The sequence below is a fragment of the Oncorhynchus nerka genome, linkage group LG11, assembly GCF_034236695.1.
Source record: "Oncorhynchus nerka isolate Pitt River linkage group LG11, Oner_Uvic_2.0, whole genome shotgun sequence".
NCBI lineage: Eukaryota > Metazoa > Chordata > Actinopteri > Salmoniformes > Salmonidae > Oncorhynchus > Oncorhynchus nerka.
This window is the reverse complement of record NC_088406.1, coordinates 55,808,514-55,827,246: the sequence shown is the minus strand read 5'-3', so window position 1 is coordinate 55,827,246 and position 18,733 is coordinate 55,808,514. Positions and strand designations below refer to the sequence as shown.

Here is an 18,733-nt window from a genome sequence, read left to right as displayed (position 1 = left end):
GGGTAACAATCCTCCAACAACAGGAAATTGGAATTATTATGTGGATTATAATATATGGACATTTTTGGTTGATTTTTCTGACATTTTAAAGTGGAAATTAAAAACTTTAGAAAACTTTTTAAAACTGGAATACATTACAAATTTTGAATTTAATGCTGTGCAGGAAAATTATCTGCAGCAACAGGGTGATCAGATTAAGATAGTGGATGTGACACTGTAAAAAACTGACATTAGTAAGTAGTGATGTGACACTGTAAGAGACTGACAGTAGTAAGCAGTGTGTGTGACACTGTAGCAGACTGACAGTAGTAAGTAGTGATGCAACACTGTAACAGACTCACAGTAGTAAGTAGTGGATGTGAAATTGTAACAGACTGACAGTAGTAAGTAGTGGATGTAACGTTCTAGTAATCTGACAGTAGTGGGTGTGACACTGTAACAGACCGTACGTAGTAAGTATTGATGTGACACTGTAAAAGACTGACAGTAGTAAGAAGTGGATGTGAAACTGTAACAGACTGACCGTAGTAAGTTGTGATGTAGTATTGATTTGACACTGTAACAGACTGGCCATAGTAAGTATTGATGTGACACTGTAAAAGACTGACAGTAGTAAGTATTGATGTGACACTGTAAAAGACTGACAGTAGTAAGTAGTGATGTGACACTGTAAAAGACTGATAGTAGTAAGTAGTGGATGTGAAACTGTAACAGACTGATAGTAGTAAGTAGTGGATGTGAAACTGTAACAGACTGAAAGTAGTAAGAAGTGGATGTGAGACTGTAACAGACTGACAGTAGTAAGTAGTGATGTGACACTAACAGACTGACTGTAGTAAGTAGTGATGTGACACTAACAGACTGACAGTAGCAAGTAGTGGATGTGACACTGTAACAGACTGACAGTAGCAAGTAGTGGATGTAACATTCTAGTAATCTGACAGTAGTGGGTGTGACACTGTAACAGACTGACAGTAGTAAGTAGTGGATGTGACACTGTAACAGACTGACAGTAGTAAGTAGTGATGTGACACTGTAACAAACTGACAGTAGTAAGTAGTGATGTGACACTAACAGAATGACAGTAGTAAGTAGGGATGTGAAACTGTAACAGACTGGCCATAGTAAGTAGTGGATGTGACACTGTAACAAACTGGCCATAGTAAGCATTGATGTGACACTGTAACAGACTGACAGTAGTAAGTAGTGGGTGTGACACTAACAGACTGACTGTATTAAGTAGTGATGTGACACTGTAACAGACTGACAGTAGTAAGTGGTGATGTGACACTGTAACAGACTGACAGTAGTAAGTGATGTGACACTAACAGACTGACAGTAGTAAGTAGTGATATGACACTGTAACAGACTGACAGTAGTAAGTAGTGGGTGTGACACTATAACAGACTGACTGTATTAAGTAGTGATGTGACACTAACAGACTGACAGTAGTAATTAGTGATGTGACACTGTAACACTGACAGTAGTAAATAGTGATGTGACACTGTAACAGACTGCCAGTAGTAAATAGTGATGTGACACTGTAACAGGCTGACAGTAGTAAGTAGTGATGTGACACTGTAACAGAATGACAGTAGTAAGTAGTGATGCGACACTGTAACAGACTGACAGCAGTACATATTCATGTGACACTGTAACAGACTGACAATAGTAAGTAGTGATGTGACACTGTAACAGACTGATAATAGTAAGTAGTGGGTGTGACACTAACAGACTGACAGTAGTAAGTGATGTGACACTAACAGACTGACAGTAGTAAGTATTGATTTGACACTGTAACAGACTGGCCATAGTAAGTATTGATGTGACACTGTAAAAGACTGACAGTAGTAAGTATTGATTTGACACTGTAACAGACTGGCCATAGTAAGTATTGATGTGACACTGTAAAAGACTGACAGTAGTAAGTAGTGATGTGACACTGTAACAGGCTGACAGTAGTAAGTAGTGATGTGACACTGTAACAGAATGACAGTAGTAAGTAGTGATGCGACACTGTAACAGACTGACAGCAGTACATATTCATATGACACTGTAACAGGCTGACAGTAGTAAGTAGTGATGTGACACTGTAACAGACTGACTGTATTAAGTAGTGATGTGACACTAACAGAATGACAGTAGTAAGTAGGGATGTGACACTGTAACAGGCTGACAGTAGTAAGTAGTGATGTGACACTGTAACAGAATGACAGTAGTAAGTAGTGATGCGACACTGTAACAGACTGACAGCAGTACATATTCATATGACACTGTAACAGGCTGACAGTAGTAAGTAGTGATGTGACACTGTAACAGACTGACTGTATTAAGTAGTGATGTGACACTGTAACAGACTGACAGTAGTAAGTGGTGATGTGACGCTGTAACAGACTGGCCATAGTAAGTATTGATGTGACACTGTAAAAGACTGACAGTAGTAAGTATTGATTTGACACTGTAACAGACTGGCCATAGTAAGTATTGATGTGACACTGTAACAGACTGACAGTAGTAAGTTGTGGATATGAAACTGTAACAGACTGACAGTAATAAGTAGTGATGTGACACTAACAGACTGACAGTAGTAAGTAGTGATGTGACACTGTAACAGACTGACAGTAGTAAGTTGTGATGTGACACTAACAGACTGACAGTAGTAAGTAGTGATGTGACACTGTAACAGACTGACAGTAGTAAGTTGTGATGTGACACTAACAGACTGACAGTAGTAAGTTGTGATGTGACACTGTAACAGACTGACCGTAGTAAGTAGTGATGCGACACTAACAGAATGACAGTAGTAAGTAGTGATGCGACACTGTAACAGACTGACAGCAGTACATATTCATGTGACACTGTAACAGACTGACAGTAGTAAGTAGTGATGTAATGTTCTAATAATCTGACATTAGTAAGTAGTGGATATGACACTAACAGACTGACTGACTGTAGTGATGTGACACTATAACAGACTGACAGTAGTAAGTAGTGGATGTGAAACTGTAACAGACTGACTGTAGAAAGTAATGATGTGACACTGTAACAGACTGACAGTAGTAAGTAGTGACATGACACTGTAACAGACTGACAGTAGTAAGTAGTGATGTGACACTGTAACAGACTGACTATAGTGATGTGACACTGTAACAGACTGACAGTAGTAAGTAGTGATATAATGTTCTAATAATCTGACATTAGTAAGTAGTGGGTGTGACACTATAACAGACTGACTGTAGTGAGTAGTGATGTGACACTGTAACAGACTGACAGTAGTGAGTAGTGATGTAATGTTCTAATGATCTGACATTAGTAAATAGTGGGTGTGACACTATAACAGACTGACAGTAGTAAGTGTTTTTTATTTTATTTTATTTGACCTTTATTTAGCCAGGTGGGCAAGTTGAGAACAAGTTCTCATTTTCAACTGCGACCTGGATAAGAATAAAGCAAAGCAGTTCAACACATACAACAACAGAGTTACACATGGAATGATCAAAACATACAGTCAATAATACAGTTGAAGAAAATCTATACGCAGGCAATAAATAGGCCGTGGTGGCGAAGTAATTACAATATTCCAATTCGACACTAGAGTGATTGATGTGCAGAAAATGAATGTGAAAGTAGAGATACAGGGGTGCAAAGGAGCAAGATTAATAAATAAATACAGTATGAGGATGAGGTAGTTGGATGAGCTATTTACAGATGGGCTATGTACAGGTGCAGTGATCTGTGAGCTGCTCAGGCAGCTGGTGGTTAAAGCTAGAGGGAGGTAAGAGTCTCCAGCTTCAGGAATTTTTGCAAATCATTCCCAACATTTGCAGCAGAGAACTGGAAGGAATTGGCTTTGGGGGTGGCTAGAGAGATATACCTGCTGGAGCATGGGCTATGGGTGGGTGCTGCTATGGTGACCAGTGAGCTGAGATAAGGCGGGGCCTTACCTATCAGAGACTTGTTGATGACCTGAAGCCAGTGCGTTTGGCGACAAGTATGAAGCGAGGGCCAGCCAACGAGAGCGTACAGGTCGCAATGGTGGGTTGTATATGGGGCTCTGGTGACAAAACGGATGGCACTGTGAAAGACTACATTCAATTTGTTGAGTAGAGTGTTGGGGGCTATTTTGTAACCGACATCGCCGAATTCGAGGATCGGTAGGATGGTCAGTTTTACGAGGGTATGTTTGGCAGCATGAGTGAAGGATGCTTTGTTGCGAAATAGGAAGCCGATTCTAGATTTAATTTTGGATTGGAGATGCTTAATGTGAGTCTGGAAGGAGAGTTTAAAGTCTAACCAGACAGACACCTAGTTATTTGTAGTTGTCCACATATTCTAAGTCAGAACCGTCCAGAACCGTCCAGAGTAGTGATGCTCGGCGGGCGGGCAGGTGTGGGCAGCGATCGCTTGAAGAGCATGCATTTAGTTTCACTTGCATTTAAGAGCAGTTGGAGGCCACAGAAGGAGAGTTGTATGGCATTGAAGCTCGTCTGGAGGTTAGTTAACACAGTGTCCAAAGAAGGGCCAGAAGTATAAGTATACAGAATAGTGTCGTCTGCATAGAGGTGGATCAGAGAATTACAAGCAGCAAGAGCGACATCATTGATGTATACAGAGAAGTGAGTCGACCCGAGAATTGAACCCTGTGGCACCCCCATAGAGACCGCCAGAGGTCCGGACAACAGGCCCTCCGATTTGACACACTGAACTCTGTCTGAGAGGTAATTGGTGAACCAGGCGAGGCAGTCATTTGCGAAACCAAGGCTGTTGAGTCTGTCGATAAGAATGTGGTGATTGTCAGAGTCGAAGGCCTTGGCCAGGTCGATGGCAGTCGATGCACAGAAATGTCTCTTATCGATGGCAGTTAGAATATCGTTTTGGACCTTGAGCGTGAGGTGCACTCATGACCAGCTCGGAAACCAGGTTGCATAGCATAAGGTCTAAGACCTTATAAAGATAGGATAGGTATAGGTCTGTGGCAGTTTGGGTCTAGAGTGTCTCCCCCTTTGAAGAGGGGGATGACCGCGGCATCTTTCCAATCTCTGGGAATCTCAGACGATACGAAAGAGAGTTTGAACAGGCTATTAAAAGGGTTTGCAACAATTTTGGCAGATCCTTTTACATTTACATTTACATTTAAGTCATTTAGCAGACGCTCTTATCCAGAGCGACTTACAAATTGGTGCGTTCACCTTAAGACATCCAGTGGAACAGCCACTTTACAATAGTGCATCTAAATCTTTTAAGGGGGGTGAGAAGGATTACTTTATCCTATCCTAGGTATTCCTGAAAGAGGTGGGGTTTCAGGTGTCTCCGGAAGGTGGTGATTGACTCCGCTGTCCTGGCGTCGTGAGGGAGTTTGTTCCACCATTGGGGGGCCAGAGCAGCGAACAGTTTTGACTGGGCTGCGCGGGAACCGTACTTCCTCAGTGGTAGGGAGGCGAGCAGGCCAGAGGTGGATGAACGCAGTGCCCTTGTTTGGGTGTAGGGCCTGATCAGAGCCTGGAGGTACTGAGGTGCCGTTCCCCTCACAGCTCCGTAGGCAAGCACCATGGTCTTGTAGCGGATGCGAGCTTCAACTGGAAGCCAGTGGAGAGAGCGGAGGAGCGGGGTGACGTGAGAGAACTTGGGAAGGTTGAACACCAGACGGGCTGCGGCGTTCTGGATGAGTTGTAGGGTTTAATGGCACAGGCAGGGAGCCCAGCCAACAGCGAGTTGCAGTAATCCAGACGGGAGATGACAAGTGCCTGGATTAGGACCTGCGCCGCTTCCTGTGTGAGGCAGGGTCACTCTGCGGATGTTGTAGAGCACATATGTCAGAGTCAAGGCCCGCGGGCCACATCCGGCCCGCAAGAAGGTTTTTTACGGCCCCTGGGATGATCTTGATTTATTATTAGAACCGGCCCGCAGCAAGCCGGCAGCCCGCAGATCTTTTACACGCACCAATACTACATTTCCCACAATGCAAAGGTGACGCACCGAGCAGTAGGCTGCTTCATTTCAATATTTATTGGCACAGCAGTCGTCAGCATCACAGTAAAATTAACTTTCAGATACCCATCAAAAATGGCAAAACGGAAGGTGGATACTGAGAACCGGGGTTTCAAACAAGGTGGGAGTCGGAGTATATGTTCACGAAGGTAGCTGGAAAACCTGTGTGTCTTCTGTGTGGAGAAAGTGTGGCGGTACTGAAAGAGTATAATCTGAGACGACATTATGAAACGAAACACGCGGACAAAAACAAGAATATGGACATGGAACAAAGGCTACAAAAGGCAGAGGAATTAAAACGAGGCCTCAAATCTCGACAGGCTCTGTTCAAAAAAGCCAAATCACAAGGCCAGGCTGCTGTCAAGGCCAGTTTTATTTTGGCAGAAGAGATCGCTAAATCAGCCCGGCCATTTACGGAGGGGGATTTCATCAAAAACTGCATGATTAAAGTTTGTGACGAAGTTTGCCCAGAAAAAAGGCAACTCTTTTTAAATGTGAGTCTGAGCAGAAACACCATTGCCGAGAGAGTAGACCAGTTGTCCATCAATCTAAAAGAGCAGCTTGTGAAAAAGGGAAAAGATTTTATTGCATATTCCTTGGCTGTGGATGAGAGCACCGACATTTCTGACATTGCCCAGTTGTCAATTTTCATCCGCGGAGTGGACTCCAACCTAAGCGTGACAGAGGAGTTTTTGGCTTTACGTCCTATGCATGGCACAACTACGGGGCATGATTTGTATGAAGAGGTGTCAAGATGTGTAAATGAGATGGAGCTGCCTTGGGAAAAACTCGTGGGTTTGACAACCGACGGAGCACCTGCGATGTGTGGACACAGGAGCGGACTGGTGGCGAAGATACGGGAAAAGATGCAAGAGGAAAACGCGACAGGTGAGCTGACAGCTTATCATTGTATCATACACCAGGAAGCGTTGTGCGGTAAAGCCTTGAAAATGGAGCATGTAATGAGCATCATCACGCGCACAGTTAACTTTATCAGAGCCAAAGGTTTGAATCACCGCCAGTTCAAGGCATTTCTGACGGAGTTAGAAACGGAGCATGGTGATTTGCCTTATCACACAGAGGTGCGATGGCTAAGCCAGGGAAAGGTGCTTCAAAGATGTTTCGAGCTTCGTGAGGAGATTTGTCTGTTCTTGGACAGCAAAGGGAAAGACACAACACAACTCCGAGACGAAATGTTTCTGTGTGAAATGGCTTTTCTGTGTGACATTACGAGTCATCTGAATGCAATAAACTTGCAGCTGCAGGGTCGGGATCGTGTCATCTCTGATATGTACAGTACAGTGAAGGCATTTAAAACCAAACTGACTCCGTGGGAGACGCAGATGCGGAAAGAAAATTTGAGCCACTTTCCCAGCTGCCAGACCATGAAAGAGAAGCTCTCTACCAGTGCGTTCCCGAGCACACAGTTGGCTGATAAAATAGGTATGCTTGCCGCTGACTTTCGACGCCGATTTGCTGACTTTGAAGCACAAAAGCAGGTTGGAACTGCTCGGTAACCCATTTGCTGTTGACGTGGAAAGCTCACCACCAAACCTCCAAATGGAGTTGATTGACCTCCAATGCAATGATGCACTGAGGGCAAAATATGCGGCAGTGGGTGCTGCGGAGTTCGCCCGTTTCCTCCCGGCACAATGCCCCAGCTGCGCATCCAGGCTGCTCAAACGTTGTCTATGTTTGGCAGCACATACCTGTGTGAACAACTGTTTTCTTTGATGAACCTGAACAAAACATCACACAGAAGTCGACTTACTGCTGAACACCTCCACTCAATTCTGAGGATTTCTTCAGCTCAGAGCCTTACCCCGAACATTGATGAACTTGTGGAAAAGATGGGACACCACCAAGTATCACCCTCAACCTCAAACAAGTGAACATTACTGTGCAATCACATATTTAGAGTTTTTACTCAGTTCAAGTTTAAAAGTTAAAATTTAATATTTGTTTTCACTGCATGTTACTTCTCCTTAAACAAAGTGTTGTTTTTGATTAATAGATTTTTGCACTTTATTTTTTTGTATTTCAATCCAATTATATTTTAAAAATATTTCAGTTGAGTGGATGATAGAAAATTGCTATTATTGTTTTTTCTTTGAAGTAAATTTAGCCCACTTTTGCTAAAATAGAAAATATAGTCTACTGATGGTGCCTTGAATACCGGTTTCTTTCATTTAATGTTCATGTTATGGGGATATTTATATAAAGGAAATTTGTCTTTTGTGTCTGTTGAAAATTAAAGATTACTGACAGAGCCATAAGAAAATATTGCTTTATTTATCTGATCATATTGTAATATATTTGTTAGGTTTTCAGTAGGTTCAATTAGGTTCACTAGACTATATGCGTCATTTAAAAAATTTTCAATGAACATTCGAACAGTCCGGCCCTCGTCTTGTAGCTGATTTTTTTATTTGGCCCTCCGTCCATTTGACTTTGACACCCCTGTTGTAGAGCATGAACCTACAAGAACGGGCCACCGCCTTGATGTTAGTTGAGAACGACAGGGTGTTGTCCAGGATCACGCCAAGGTTCTTAGCGCTCTGGGAGGAGGACACAATGGAGTTGTCAACCGTGATGGCGAGATCATGGAACGGGCAGTCCTTCCCCGGGAGGAAGAGCAGCTCTGTCTTGCCGAGGTTCAGCTTGAGGTGGTGATCCGTCATCCACACTGATATGTCTGCCAGACATGCAGAGATGCGATTCGCCACCTGGTCATCAGAAGGGGGAAAGGAGAAGATTAATTGTGTGTCGTCTGCATAGCAATGATAGGAGAGACCATGTGAGGTTATGACAGAGCCAAGTGACTTGGTGTATAGCGAGAATAGGAGAGGGCCTAGAACAGAGCCCTGGGGGACGCCAGTGGTGAGAGCGCGTGGTGAGGAGACAGATTCTCGCCACGCCACCTGGTAGGAGCGACCTGTCAGGTAGGACGCAATCCAAGCGTGGGCCGCGCCGGAGATGCCCAACTCGGAGAGGGTGGAGAGGAGGATCTGATGGTTCACAGTATCTTAGAAAGTATTTAGAAAGATATAGTATTTTAGAAAGAGAGGGTCCAGATTTTCTTGTCCGGCTGATTTGTATGGGTCCAGATTTTGCATCTCTTTCAGAACATCAGCTAGCTGGATTTGGGTGAAGGATTAATGGTGGGGGCTTGGGCGGGTTGCTGTGGAGGGTGCTGGGCAATTGACCGGGGTAGGAGTAGCCAGGTGGAAAGCATGGCCAGCCGTAGAGAAATGCTTATTGAAATTCTCAATTATAGTGGATTTATCGGTAGTGACAGTGTTTCATAGCCTCAGTGCAGTGGGCAGCTGGGAGGAGGTGCTCTTATTCTCCATGGACTTTACAGTGTCTCAGAACGTTTTGTAGTTTGTACTACAGGATGCAAATTTCTGCTTGAAAAAAGCTAGCCTTAGCTTTCCTAACTGCCTGTGTATATTGGTTCATAACCTCCCTGAAAAGTTGCATATCACGGGGGCTATTCGATGCTAATGCAGAACACCACAGGATGTTTTTTTGCTGGTCAAGGGCAGACCGGTCTTCAGTGAACCAAGGGCTATATCTATTCCTGTTTAAATTTTTCATGAATGGAGCATGCTTATTTAAGATGGTGAAGAAGGCACTTTTAAAGAATAACCAGGCATCCTCTACTGACGGTATGAGGTCAATGTCATTCCAGGATACCCCGGCCAGGTCAATTCGAAAGCCTTTTCACTGAAGTGTTTTTGGGAGCGTTTGACAGTGATGAGGGGTAGTCGTTTGACCGCAGATGGATGCAGGCAATGAGGCAGTGATCGCTGAGATCTTGGTTGAAAACAGCAGAGGTGTATTTGGAGGGCGAGTTAGTTAGGATAATATCTAGGAGGGTGCCCGTGTTTAGTGTTTTGTGGTTGTACCTGGTAGGTTCATTTATAATTTGTGTGAGACTGAGGGCATCAAGCTTGGATTGTAAGTAGTGGATGTGCCACTGCAACAGACTGACCATAGTAAGTAGTGATGTGACACTGTAACAGACTGACCATAGTAAGTAGTGATGTGACACTGTAACAGACTGACCATAGTAAGTAGTGATGTGACACTGTAACAGACTGACCATAGGAAGTAGTGATGTAACACTGTAACAGACTGATAGTAGTACGTAGTGGGTGTGACATAGTTCTGCCGAAGTTGACAGCATGATGTGTTCTGTGTCTTTCAGTTCCCAGACAACCTGCCGTGCTCTGTGTGTCTGCAGCCGGCTCCATCCGATGTGGGCAAGGTGAGTAACACAGCCAGCAGCAGCCTTTCTACCTCAATTCATGTGCGCTGTATGGTATTCTAAATTCTCAACCTCCTCTGTTCACAGCGCTGCGCTGTCGAATTCGAAGTAAAGGCTTTCTGTGCCGAGAACCAAGACGAGAAAATCGAAAAGCGGTAAGTTCAGACTCAGAAACAAACATTTATATTTTATTTAACCCTTATTTGGCTAGGCAAGTCAAATTCTTACTTTCAATGACAGCTTACACCGGCCAAATCCGGATGGCGCTGGGCCATTTGTGCGCCGCCCTATGGAATTCCTAATCACGTCCGGTTGTGATACAGCCTGTTGAAGTACAGTGCAGTTCCACCTTCCCAATTCATATACTAAACTCAGCAAAAAAATAAACGTCCTCTCACTGTCAACTGCGTTTTTTTTAGCAAACTTAACGTGTAAATATTTGTATGAACATAACAAGATTCAACAACTGAGACAAAAACTGAACAAGTTCCACAGAAATGTAATAATGTGTCCCTGGAGAAGGGGGGAGGGGCAAAAAAAGTAAGTCAGTATCTGGTGTGGCCACCAGCTGCATTAAGTACTGCAGTGCATCTCCTCCTCATGGACTGCACCAGATTTGCCAGTTCTTGCTGTGAGATGTTACCCCACTCTTCCACCAAGGCACCTGCAAGTTCCTGGACATTGCTGGGGGGAATGGCCGTAGCCCTCACCCTCTGATCCAACAGGTCCCAGACGTGCTCAATGGGATTGAGATCCGGGCTCTTCGCTGGCCATGGCAGAACACTGACATTCATGTCTTGCAGGAAATGACGCACAGCGATCATTATGGCTGGTGGCATTGTCATGCTGGAGGGTCATGTCAGGATGAGCCTGCAGGAAGGGTACCACAAGAGGGAGGAGGATGTCTTCCCTGTAACGCACAGCGCTGAGATTGCCTGCAATGACAACAAGCTCAGTCCGATGATTCTGTGACACACCGCCCCAGACCATGATGGACCCACCACCCCCAAATCTATCCCGCTCCAGAGTACAGGCCTCGGTGTAACGCTCTCTTCCTTCGACGATAAACGCGAATCCGACCATCACCCCTGGTGAGACAAAACCGCGACTCGTCAGTGAAGTTTACTTTTTGCCAGTCCTGTCTGGTCCAGCGACGGTGGGTTTGTGCCCATAGGCGACGTTGTTGCCGGTGACGTCTGGTGAGGACTGGCCTTACAACAGGCCTACAAGTCCAACCTCTCTCAATATATTGCAGACAGTCTGTGCACTGATGGAGGGATTATGTGTTCCTGGTGTAACTTGGGCAGTTGTTGTTGCCATCCTGTACCTGTCCTGCAGGTGTGATGTTTGGATGTACCGATCCTGTGCAGGTGTTGTTACACATGGTCTGCCTCGGCGAGGACGATCAGCTGACCGTCCCGTCTCCCTGTAAGCGCTGTCTTAGGCATCTCACAGTACGGACATTGCAATTTATTGCCCTGGCCACATCTGCAGTCCTCATGCCTCCTTGCAGCATGCGTGAGGCATTTTCACGCAGATAAACAGGGACCCTGGGCATCTTTCTTTTGTTGTTTTTCAGAATCAGTAGAAAGGCCTCTTTAGTGTCTTAAGTTTTCATAACTGTGACCTTAATTGCCGTCTGTAAGCTGTTATTGTCTTAACGATCGTTCCACAGGTGCATGTTCAGTAATTTTTTACTGTTCATTGAACACGCATGATAAACCGTGTTTAAACCCTTTACAGTGAAGATCTGTGAAGTTATGTGAATTTTTACCATTATCTTTGAAAGGAAGGGACGCTTCTTTTTTTGCTGATTTTATATTGTCTTTAGTTTCTCTGGATATTTGTGTATTCTGGTTTACTGCACTACAGGTCCAGGTCATTGCATTTCAGAATCTAGTGTTAAACTGAATGACAATTCTTCACCAAGCCACCAGGCTACTTACTGATTGTTGCGCTTTGTCTCCCACAGGAGCTCTGTGCGTCTGGCCATCCGTAAGATCCAATACGCACCGGAGGATAGTAAAACCATCCCGTCCTCAGAGATCACCTGTGAGTTCCTCATGTCGGACAAACCCCTGCATATGCAGGTCAGCCTGGAGAAAGAGGTAAGTTTTCCTTCAGAGAAACCAATAAGTCAGCATCAGTTCCTCACCATGGGCTAGAATTGTAGGAGAAAAACTTTGAACATAGGGGAGTGACAGCAGCCCTGGAAAGGCAAGATTTAAAATTAGGAGTTTAGTTTCAAAGTGCTTTATCCACCAAGCTTTCACATTTATTTTTTCATCAGAAATGTTTGGTTATATGTACCTTCATGTGTGTGTGTAAAATATTACTATTCTCAGATTTTTTTATTGATACATTTTAGATGTGTATTAAAATCGTGGGGTGTAGAAATTATAATGCACCAATATGTTTTCAAATAACTGCCATTTTTCTGGCCCGCAAATGGCTTTTTACGAACAAATCAGTGCTGAAAAACATCTCTGTGGCCCTCTGCTGAATTTTGAAATCCCAATGTGGCTGGAATGGAACATTTGTATCCTGTATATGTGACTGTGATCTGTGGTTGTCTCGCCGAGTGATCTAAAGATCACTGTAAGTTGCTCTGGATAAGAGGATCCGCTAAATGACTAGTATGTAAAATGTTAATATTTTACATACAGATCTCATATTACTGTATTGTTTCATAAAAAAATATATGCATATACTGTAGTACCAGTCAAAAGTTTGGACACTATTTTCTACATTGTAGAATAATAGGGAAGACAACAAAACTATGAAATAACATATATTTTAGATTCTTCAAAGTAGCCAGCTTTGCACACTCTTGGCATTCTCTCAATCAGCGTCATGAGGTAGTCACCTGGAATGCATTTCAATTAACAAGTGTACCTTGTTAAAAGTTCATTTATGGAATTTCTTTCCTTCTTAATGCGTTTGAGCCAGTCAGCTGTGTTGTGACGAGGTAGGGGTGGTTACCTCTGCTGCAGAGAATAATTAAGTTCATTAGAGTTAACTCCACCTCAGATTTCAGTCCAAATAAATGCTTCACAAAGGTCAAGTAACAGACACATCTCAACATCAACTGTTCAGAGGAGACTGCACGAATCAGGCCTTCATGGTCGTATTGCTGCAAAGGAATTATTACTAAAGGCCACCAATAAGAAGAAGAGACTTGCTTTGGCCAAGAAACAAGAACAATGGACATTAGACCAGTGGAAATCTGTCTTTTTGTCTGATGAGTCCAAAATTGACGTTTTTGGATCCAACTGCCGTGTCTTTGTGAAATGCAGATTAGGTGAACGGATTATCTCCGCATGTGTGGTTCCCACTGTGAAGCATGGAGGAGGAGGTGTTATGGTGTTGGGGTGCTTTGCAGGCACACTTAACAAGCATGGCTACCACTGCATTCTGCAGTGATACGACATCCCATCTGGTTTGCGCCTAGTGGTACTATAATTTGTTTTTCAACATGACAATGACCCAAAACACACCTCCAGGCTGTGTAAGGGCTATTTCACCAAGAAGGAGAGTGATTGAGTGCTGCATCAGATGACCTGGCCTCTACAATCACCCGACCTCAACCCAATTGAGATGGTTTGGGATGAGTTGGACCACAGAGTGAAGGATTTAAAAAAATGTAACCTAGGCAATTCGTTTTAGAACAAATTCAGCATACATGGGAACTCCTTCAAGGCTTTTGCTGGTTGAGAGAATGCCAAGAGTGTGCAAAGCTGTCATCAAGGCAAAGGGTGGCTACTTTGAAGAATCTCAAATAGAAAAAATGTTTTGATTTGTTTAACACTTTTTTGGTTACTACATGATTCCATATGTGTTATTTCATAGTTGTAATGTCTTCCCTATTATTCTAAAATGTGGAAAATAGTCAAAGATAAAGAAAAACTATTAAATGAGTTGGTGTGTCCAAACCTTTGACTGGTATTGTATCTAGATGTCATACATGTATAATTTGTACAGTTCTTTATAAAAAATGTAGTTATTTGTCACATTTGACTGTGTAAAAGGGTTTATAGGGTTTTGCAACAAAACCTGATTATTTTTCTCTCTGAAATTAAACCGTTGTGATAGATTTCAAACAAATACATGTATGCCATTGAGCAACCCCATGCATTGAAAAGGTGGTGAAAAAACACACCAGTCTCTTACATAAGTTCTTTAAAACAATAAAAGCTATTTTAAATGGATATATAGTGTTTTGGAATCAAACTCTTCAAATGAAAATTAAACCAAAACCTAATGAAACTGTCATAATTGTCTCTGTCTGCCACTCTCACTCTCACTCTCTCTTTCCAGAGTTGTGGACTCAGTCACATGACTTGAATTCGAGTCTGACTCGAGTTATAAATTTGATGACTTGACTTGATAGAAAATAAAATAACTTGAGAGACGACTTTGACTTAAGACCAATGACTAAAAATGTCATCCGGCCAGGTTTTGCAATGTTTTGTTACCCATTTTGTGGCACAGCATTTATGTGGATTACTCTGCATGCAGCCAGAGATTGTTGCCTCAATGTCTCCCTTGCAACAAAAAAAATGCAACAAATTAGCTAGTGAAACGCAGACTTGCTCCTCTGATTGGACAAGCAAAATGTCAATCAACACAGGTCGGGTGAGCTAGCGAACAGATTGCTGTACAGCTGTAGGATAGGGTGCAGCGCAAATTGTATGGAGAGAGCATTTTGTCCTATAGCTTGTCAATAAGGAGCTATACAGAGCTCTCCGCATTGTTACAAAATTTGAGAGATTCACAGCGATGCGGTACAGTTCTTGATATGGCCGATGTGTGCCTCCGAAGGCTCCGCAATTGCGTTACACCCTTCATATGAAGCCTCCGACCACATTCATCAGATCAAGCATAAATTGGCTTTTACGCATCAACAAGCATTGCAGTGCCATCTGAAGAAATTACCTAAAATCACCAGTGGCCAGACATTTTCATGAGGCTAATCATGCTGTGGCTGATCTTACATTCTGTGCCATTGATCGAGTTTTCTCAAGCCGCAGATGCCGCAATATGGATGAGTGCCTTCTCCAGTGTGAAGTCCGATGGATCTTCCACTTAAAGATTCTACACCCGGGGAGCACGTGATGCCGCGGAGCTGAGCAGACGTTGAAAAACCGAGCTCTTCAAAGTTATTCTATTTTTACCTAAATAACAACGTTAAAACAATATTCTAACATCGGCTGATAAATTGTCAAGTACTTACCTTCCCAAAGAGCCATGGACCTCCGACCGAGAGGCAAGAAGGACGACCAAAACGTAGTTGATTCCCAAGATAACGATAACGCTACAGCTAGCAAGATTAGCATTAGCCCTCATAACGCAGACGACAGTTCCAGACTGTTGCCCTCAGCAGCCTCTTGCGAGCCTGCCGACATGCTGGCTACTCTCCTCCGGGAAATTCAGGATGGTAACAGAGGTCTTTCTCTGAAAATTGATAAGAAATCGGCTGAACTCCAGTCTTCCATTGACGACCTGAAATCCTCCATGAATGATCTCCTTTTGAGAACGACTGAGGCAGAGTTGCGCATTAGCACAGTTGAAGATACCATCGCTAGACATGACCAGGTCTTGATACAACTGCAAAAGGACAATGCCTACCTCAAAAACAAGGTAGATCAGATGGAGAACCAGAATAGACGTAGTAATATCCGTGTGGTGGGATTGAAAGAGGACAGCGAGGGCCGTGACCCGGTCCGTTTCTTCACTCAATGGATCCTGGAGGTCCTAGGCATAATCAACTTCACCAAGCCGCTGGAAATCGAACGCGCCCACAGAACATCAGCGCCGAAACCCCGGCCAGATGAGCCCCCACGAGCCGTCCTGATCAGGTTCCTCCGTTTCCAAGACAGAGAGAAGATACTGCAACGCGCAAAGAGCCAAAGTGGACATCACCATCGATGGAAAGAGGGTCAGCCTTTTCCCAGATATGAGCATCACTGGATCTCGCCAGACGCCATCTCTTCAAGCAGTTCAGACCTGCCGCTCAAAGCACTGAAGGAGAAGAACATCACTGGCTATCTCCCCTCATCCACCCTGAGCATTTACAGGGATGAAAGTTCAGTACAAAGGCCGTTTAAGCCATCTCTTCAACACACCGGGAGAAGTGCATAAACACTTTTCTCAAAGAACTGTTTTAGCAACGTTTAGCTAGTAAGAGCCAGAACACAAGAAATTGTTTGATTGTTGGGAATGGTAGGACAAGTGGGTGGGATTTTATAATTTTTTTGCATTTTTTCTATGTTTATTGTTTCCTTTAACTCCAACGCAAGAGGAACTGCAATTTTGATAAGTAGACACATCCCCTTCTCCACTAAAATATGTCAACAACACCATCTCTGATCCCTCTGGCAGGTTTGTTTTCAACAACACCATCTCTGATCCCTCTGGCAGGTTTGTTTTGGTTAGGGTCATATGTTTTCAGAGTCTTGGACCCTATTGAATATTTATGGTCCCAACTTCGATGACCATATGTTTATTCAGAATGTCTTCCTTCAGGTTGCTCAAGCACCACCAGGATGGCTACTGGTTGGAGGAGATTTTTGCTTAGATACAGTTCTTGATAGGTCTTCTGATAAACCCTCACTTCTTACCAAAGCCGGCAAGCTCACCATGTCATTCATGAAAGATCTCAATTTACTAGACATCTGGAGACAGTTGCACCCACAAGGATAGGGACTACTCTTTTTATTCACACCCACACAAGACACACACGCATAGATAACTTTTTACTTTCGACACAACTGTTTCATAGAGTGTTAGATGTCGAGTATCTCCCCAGATTGCTTAGTGACCATTCTCCTCTGGTATTATCAATCTCCATTCCTACCAAGGTAAATGGAGCATATAGATGGAGACTAAATTCTACACTCCTAAAGCAACCTGCATTTTGTGCATTCATCAAAGAGCAGATCAATATTTTTACTTTGACAAACAAACCCTCTGCTCCTGACAGCTTCATTCTTTGGGACACATTGAAGGCCTATCTGAGGGGACAGATTATTTCCTATACTAAAGGGCTGAAGAAAAAACACGGTGCGGAACTGAGTGCCCTTGAATCTGAAATCTCCGAGCTAGAGAGATCCTACCAAAGAGGCCCGACTAAAGATCTATACAGGCTTTTGGTAAATAAAAAACTTAAATATAATATTCTGAACACATATCAAGCTGAGAGGGCCATCACTAAATCAAAACACCGTTATTATGAGCTTGGAGAGAAAGCTCACAAAGTATTGGCATGGCAACTGAAAGCAGAGGAAAGTAAGAGGACAATTAATGCCATAGAAACTCTTAGTAATGAGATATCTTTCGACCCTACTGAAATTAATAATACTTTTAAGAAATACTATGAAGACCTCTACACTTCCCAATCAAGCGATGATCTATCAGAGATCGACTCCTTTCTCTCCTCTCTCAACCTCCCATGCCTGTCAGGGGAAGACAGCGAGCGCCTGAGTGAACACTTCTCAGTTCCTGAATTGTTGGAGGCCATTAAATCCTTACCTTCTAATAAATCTCCTGGGGAGGATGGCTTCCCTCCAGAGTTCTATAAAGAATTTAGGGAGCTGTTGGTCCCCTACCTTATGGAGGTACTTAAAAAAGCCAGAGAAGACAACTGCTTTCCAGAGTCCTTCTCTCAAGCAATGATTACTGTAATCCACAAGAAAGGGAAAAACCCGCTAAAGTGCGCCTCCTATAGACCAATCTCTCTCCTTAACACAGATTGTAAACTGGTCACCAATATGCTATCTAAGAGACTGGAGTCATGTCTTCCCCTGTTGGTCAACCCAGATCAGACTGGCTTCATAATTAATAGATTGTCCTCCAATAATCTCAGAAGGTTCTTTGATATAATTCACCTTGCTAACAAAAACAAAATACCTAGTGTCGCAGTCTCCCTCGACTCTGAAAAGGCCTTTGATAGGGTTGAATGGCCATACCTCTTTCGCGTCTTGGAAAAGTTCGGTTTAGGTACCGTGTTTGTAAATTTGATAAAATCACTCTACAAATCTCCTAAAACTAGGATTGCTACCAATGGGATTACTTCCTCCTCTTTCCCTCTTTATAGGGGGAACAGACAAGGTTGCCCAATTAGCCCCCACCTCTTTGCCCTCGCCATCGAACCGTTGGCTGAGGCTATTAGAACGTGCCCTGACATACATGGCTTTGAGGTGGGCCCCCATACCCATAAATTATCACTCTTTGCGGACGACCTTATCTTCTTCCTAACAAACCCAGAACACTCCCTCTCTCACTTGCAGATCCTACTACAGTGTTATAGTTCTTTCTCTGGATATAAGGTCAATTTCGATAAAAGCGAAATCTTACCGTTGTCTGTCTTTGACCATCATACCATCAAGCACAAGTTTCCTTTTAGATGGTCGTCTATGGGCTTCACATATTTGGGCATAATGGTGGATGGTAATCTGAACAACCTCTATAAAC

The 18,733-nt window shown here is 43.4% G+C and overlaps 1 protein-coding gene across 1 annotated transcript in view; it reads left to right on the top strand.

Moving 5' to 3' along the window:
• The window catches only part of LOC115137181 (S-arrestin-like), a 39,947-nt gene that overhangs the window by 3,989 nt on the left and 17,225 nt on the right, over positions 1–18,733 (top strand). Inside the window, exons 6-8 of the mRNA XM_029673313.1 lie at positions 10,202–10,261; positions 10,349–10,416; positions 12,234–12,369. Of these exons, the coding sequence (XP_029529173.1) occupies positions 10,202–10,261; positions 10,349–10,416; positions 12,234–12,369 (264 nt within the window). The remainder of the gene's footprint in view (positions 1–10,201; positions 10,262–10,348; positions 10,417–12,233; positions 12,370–18,733) is intronic.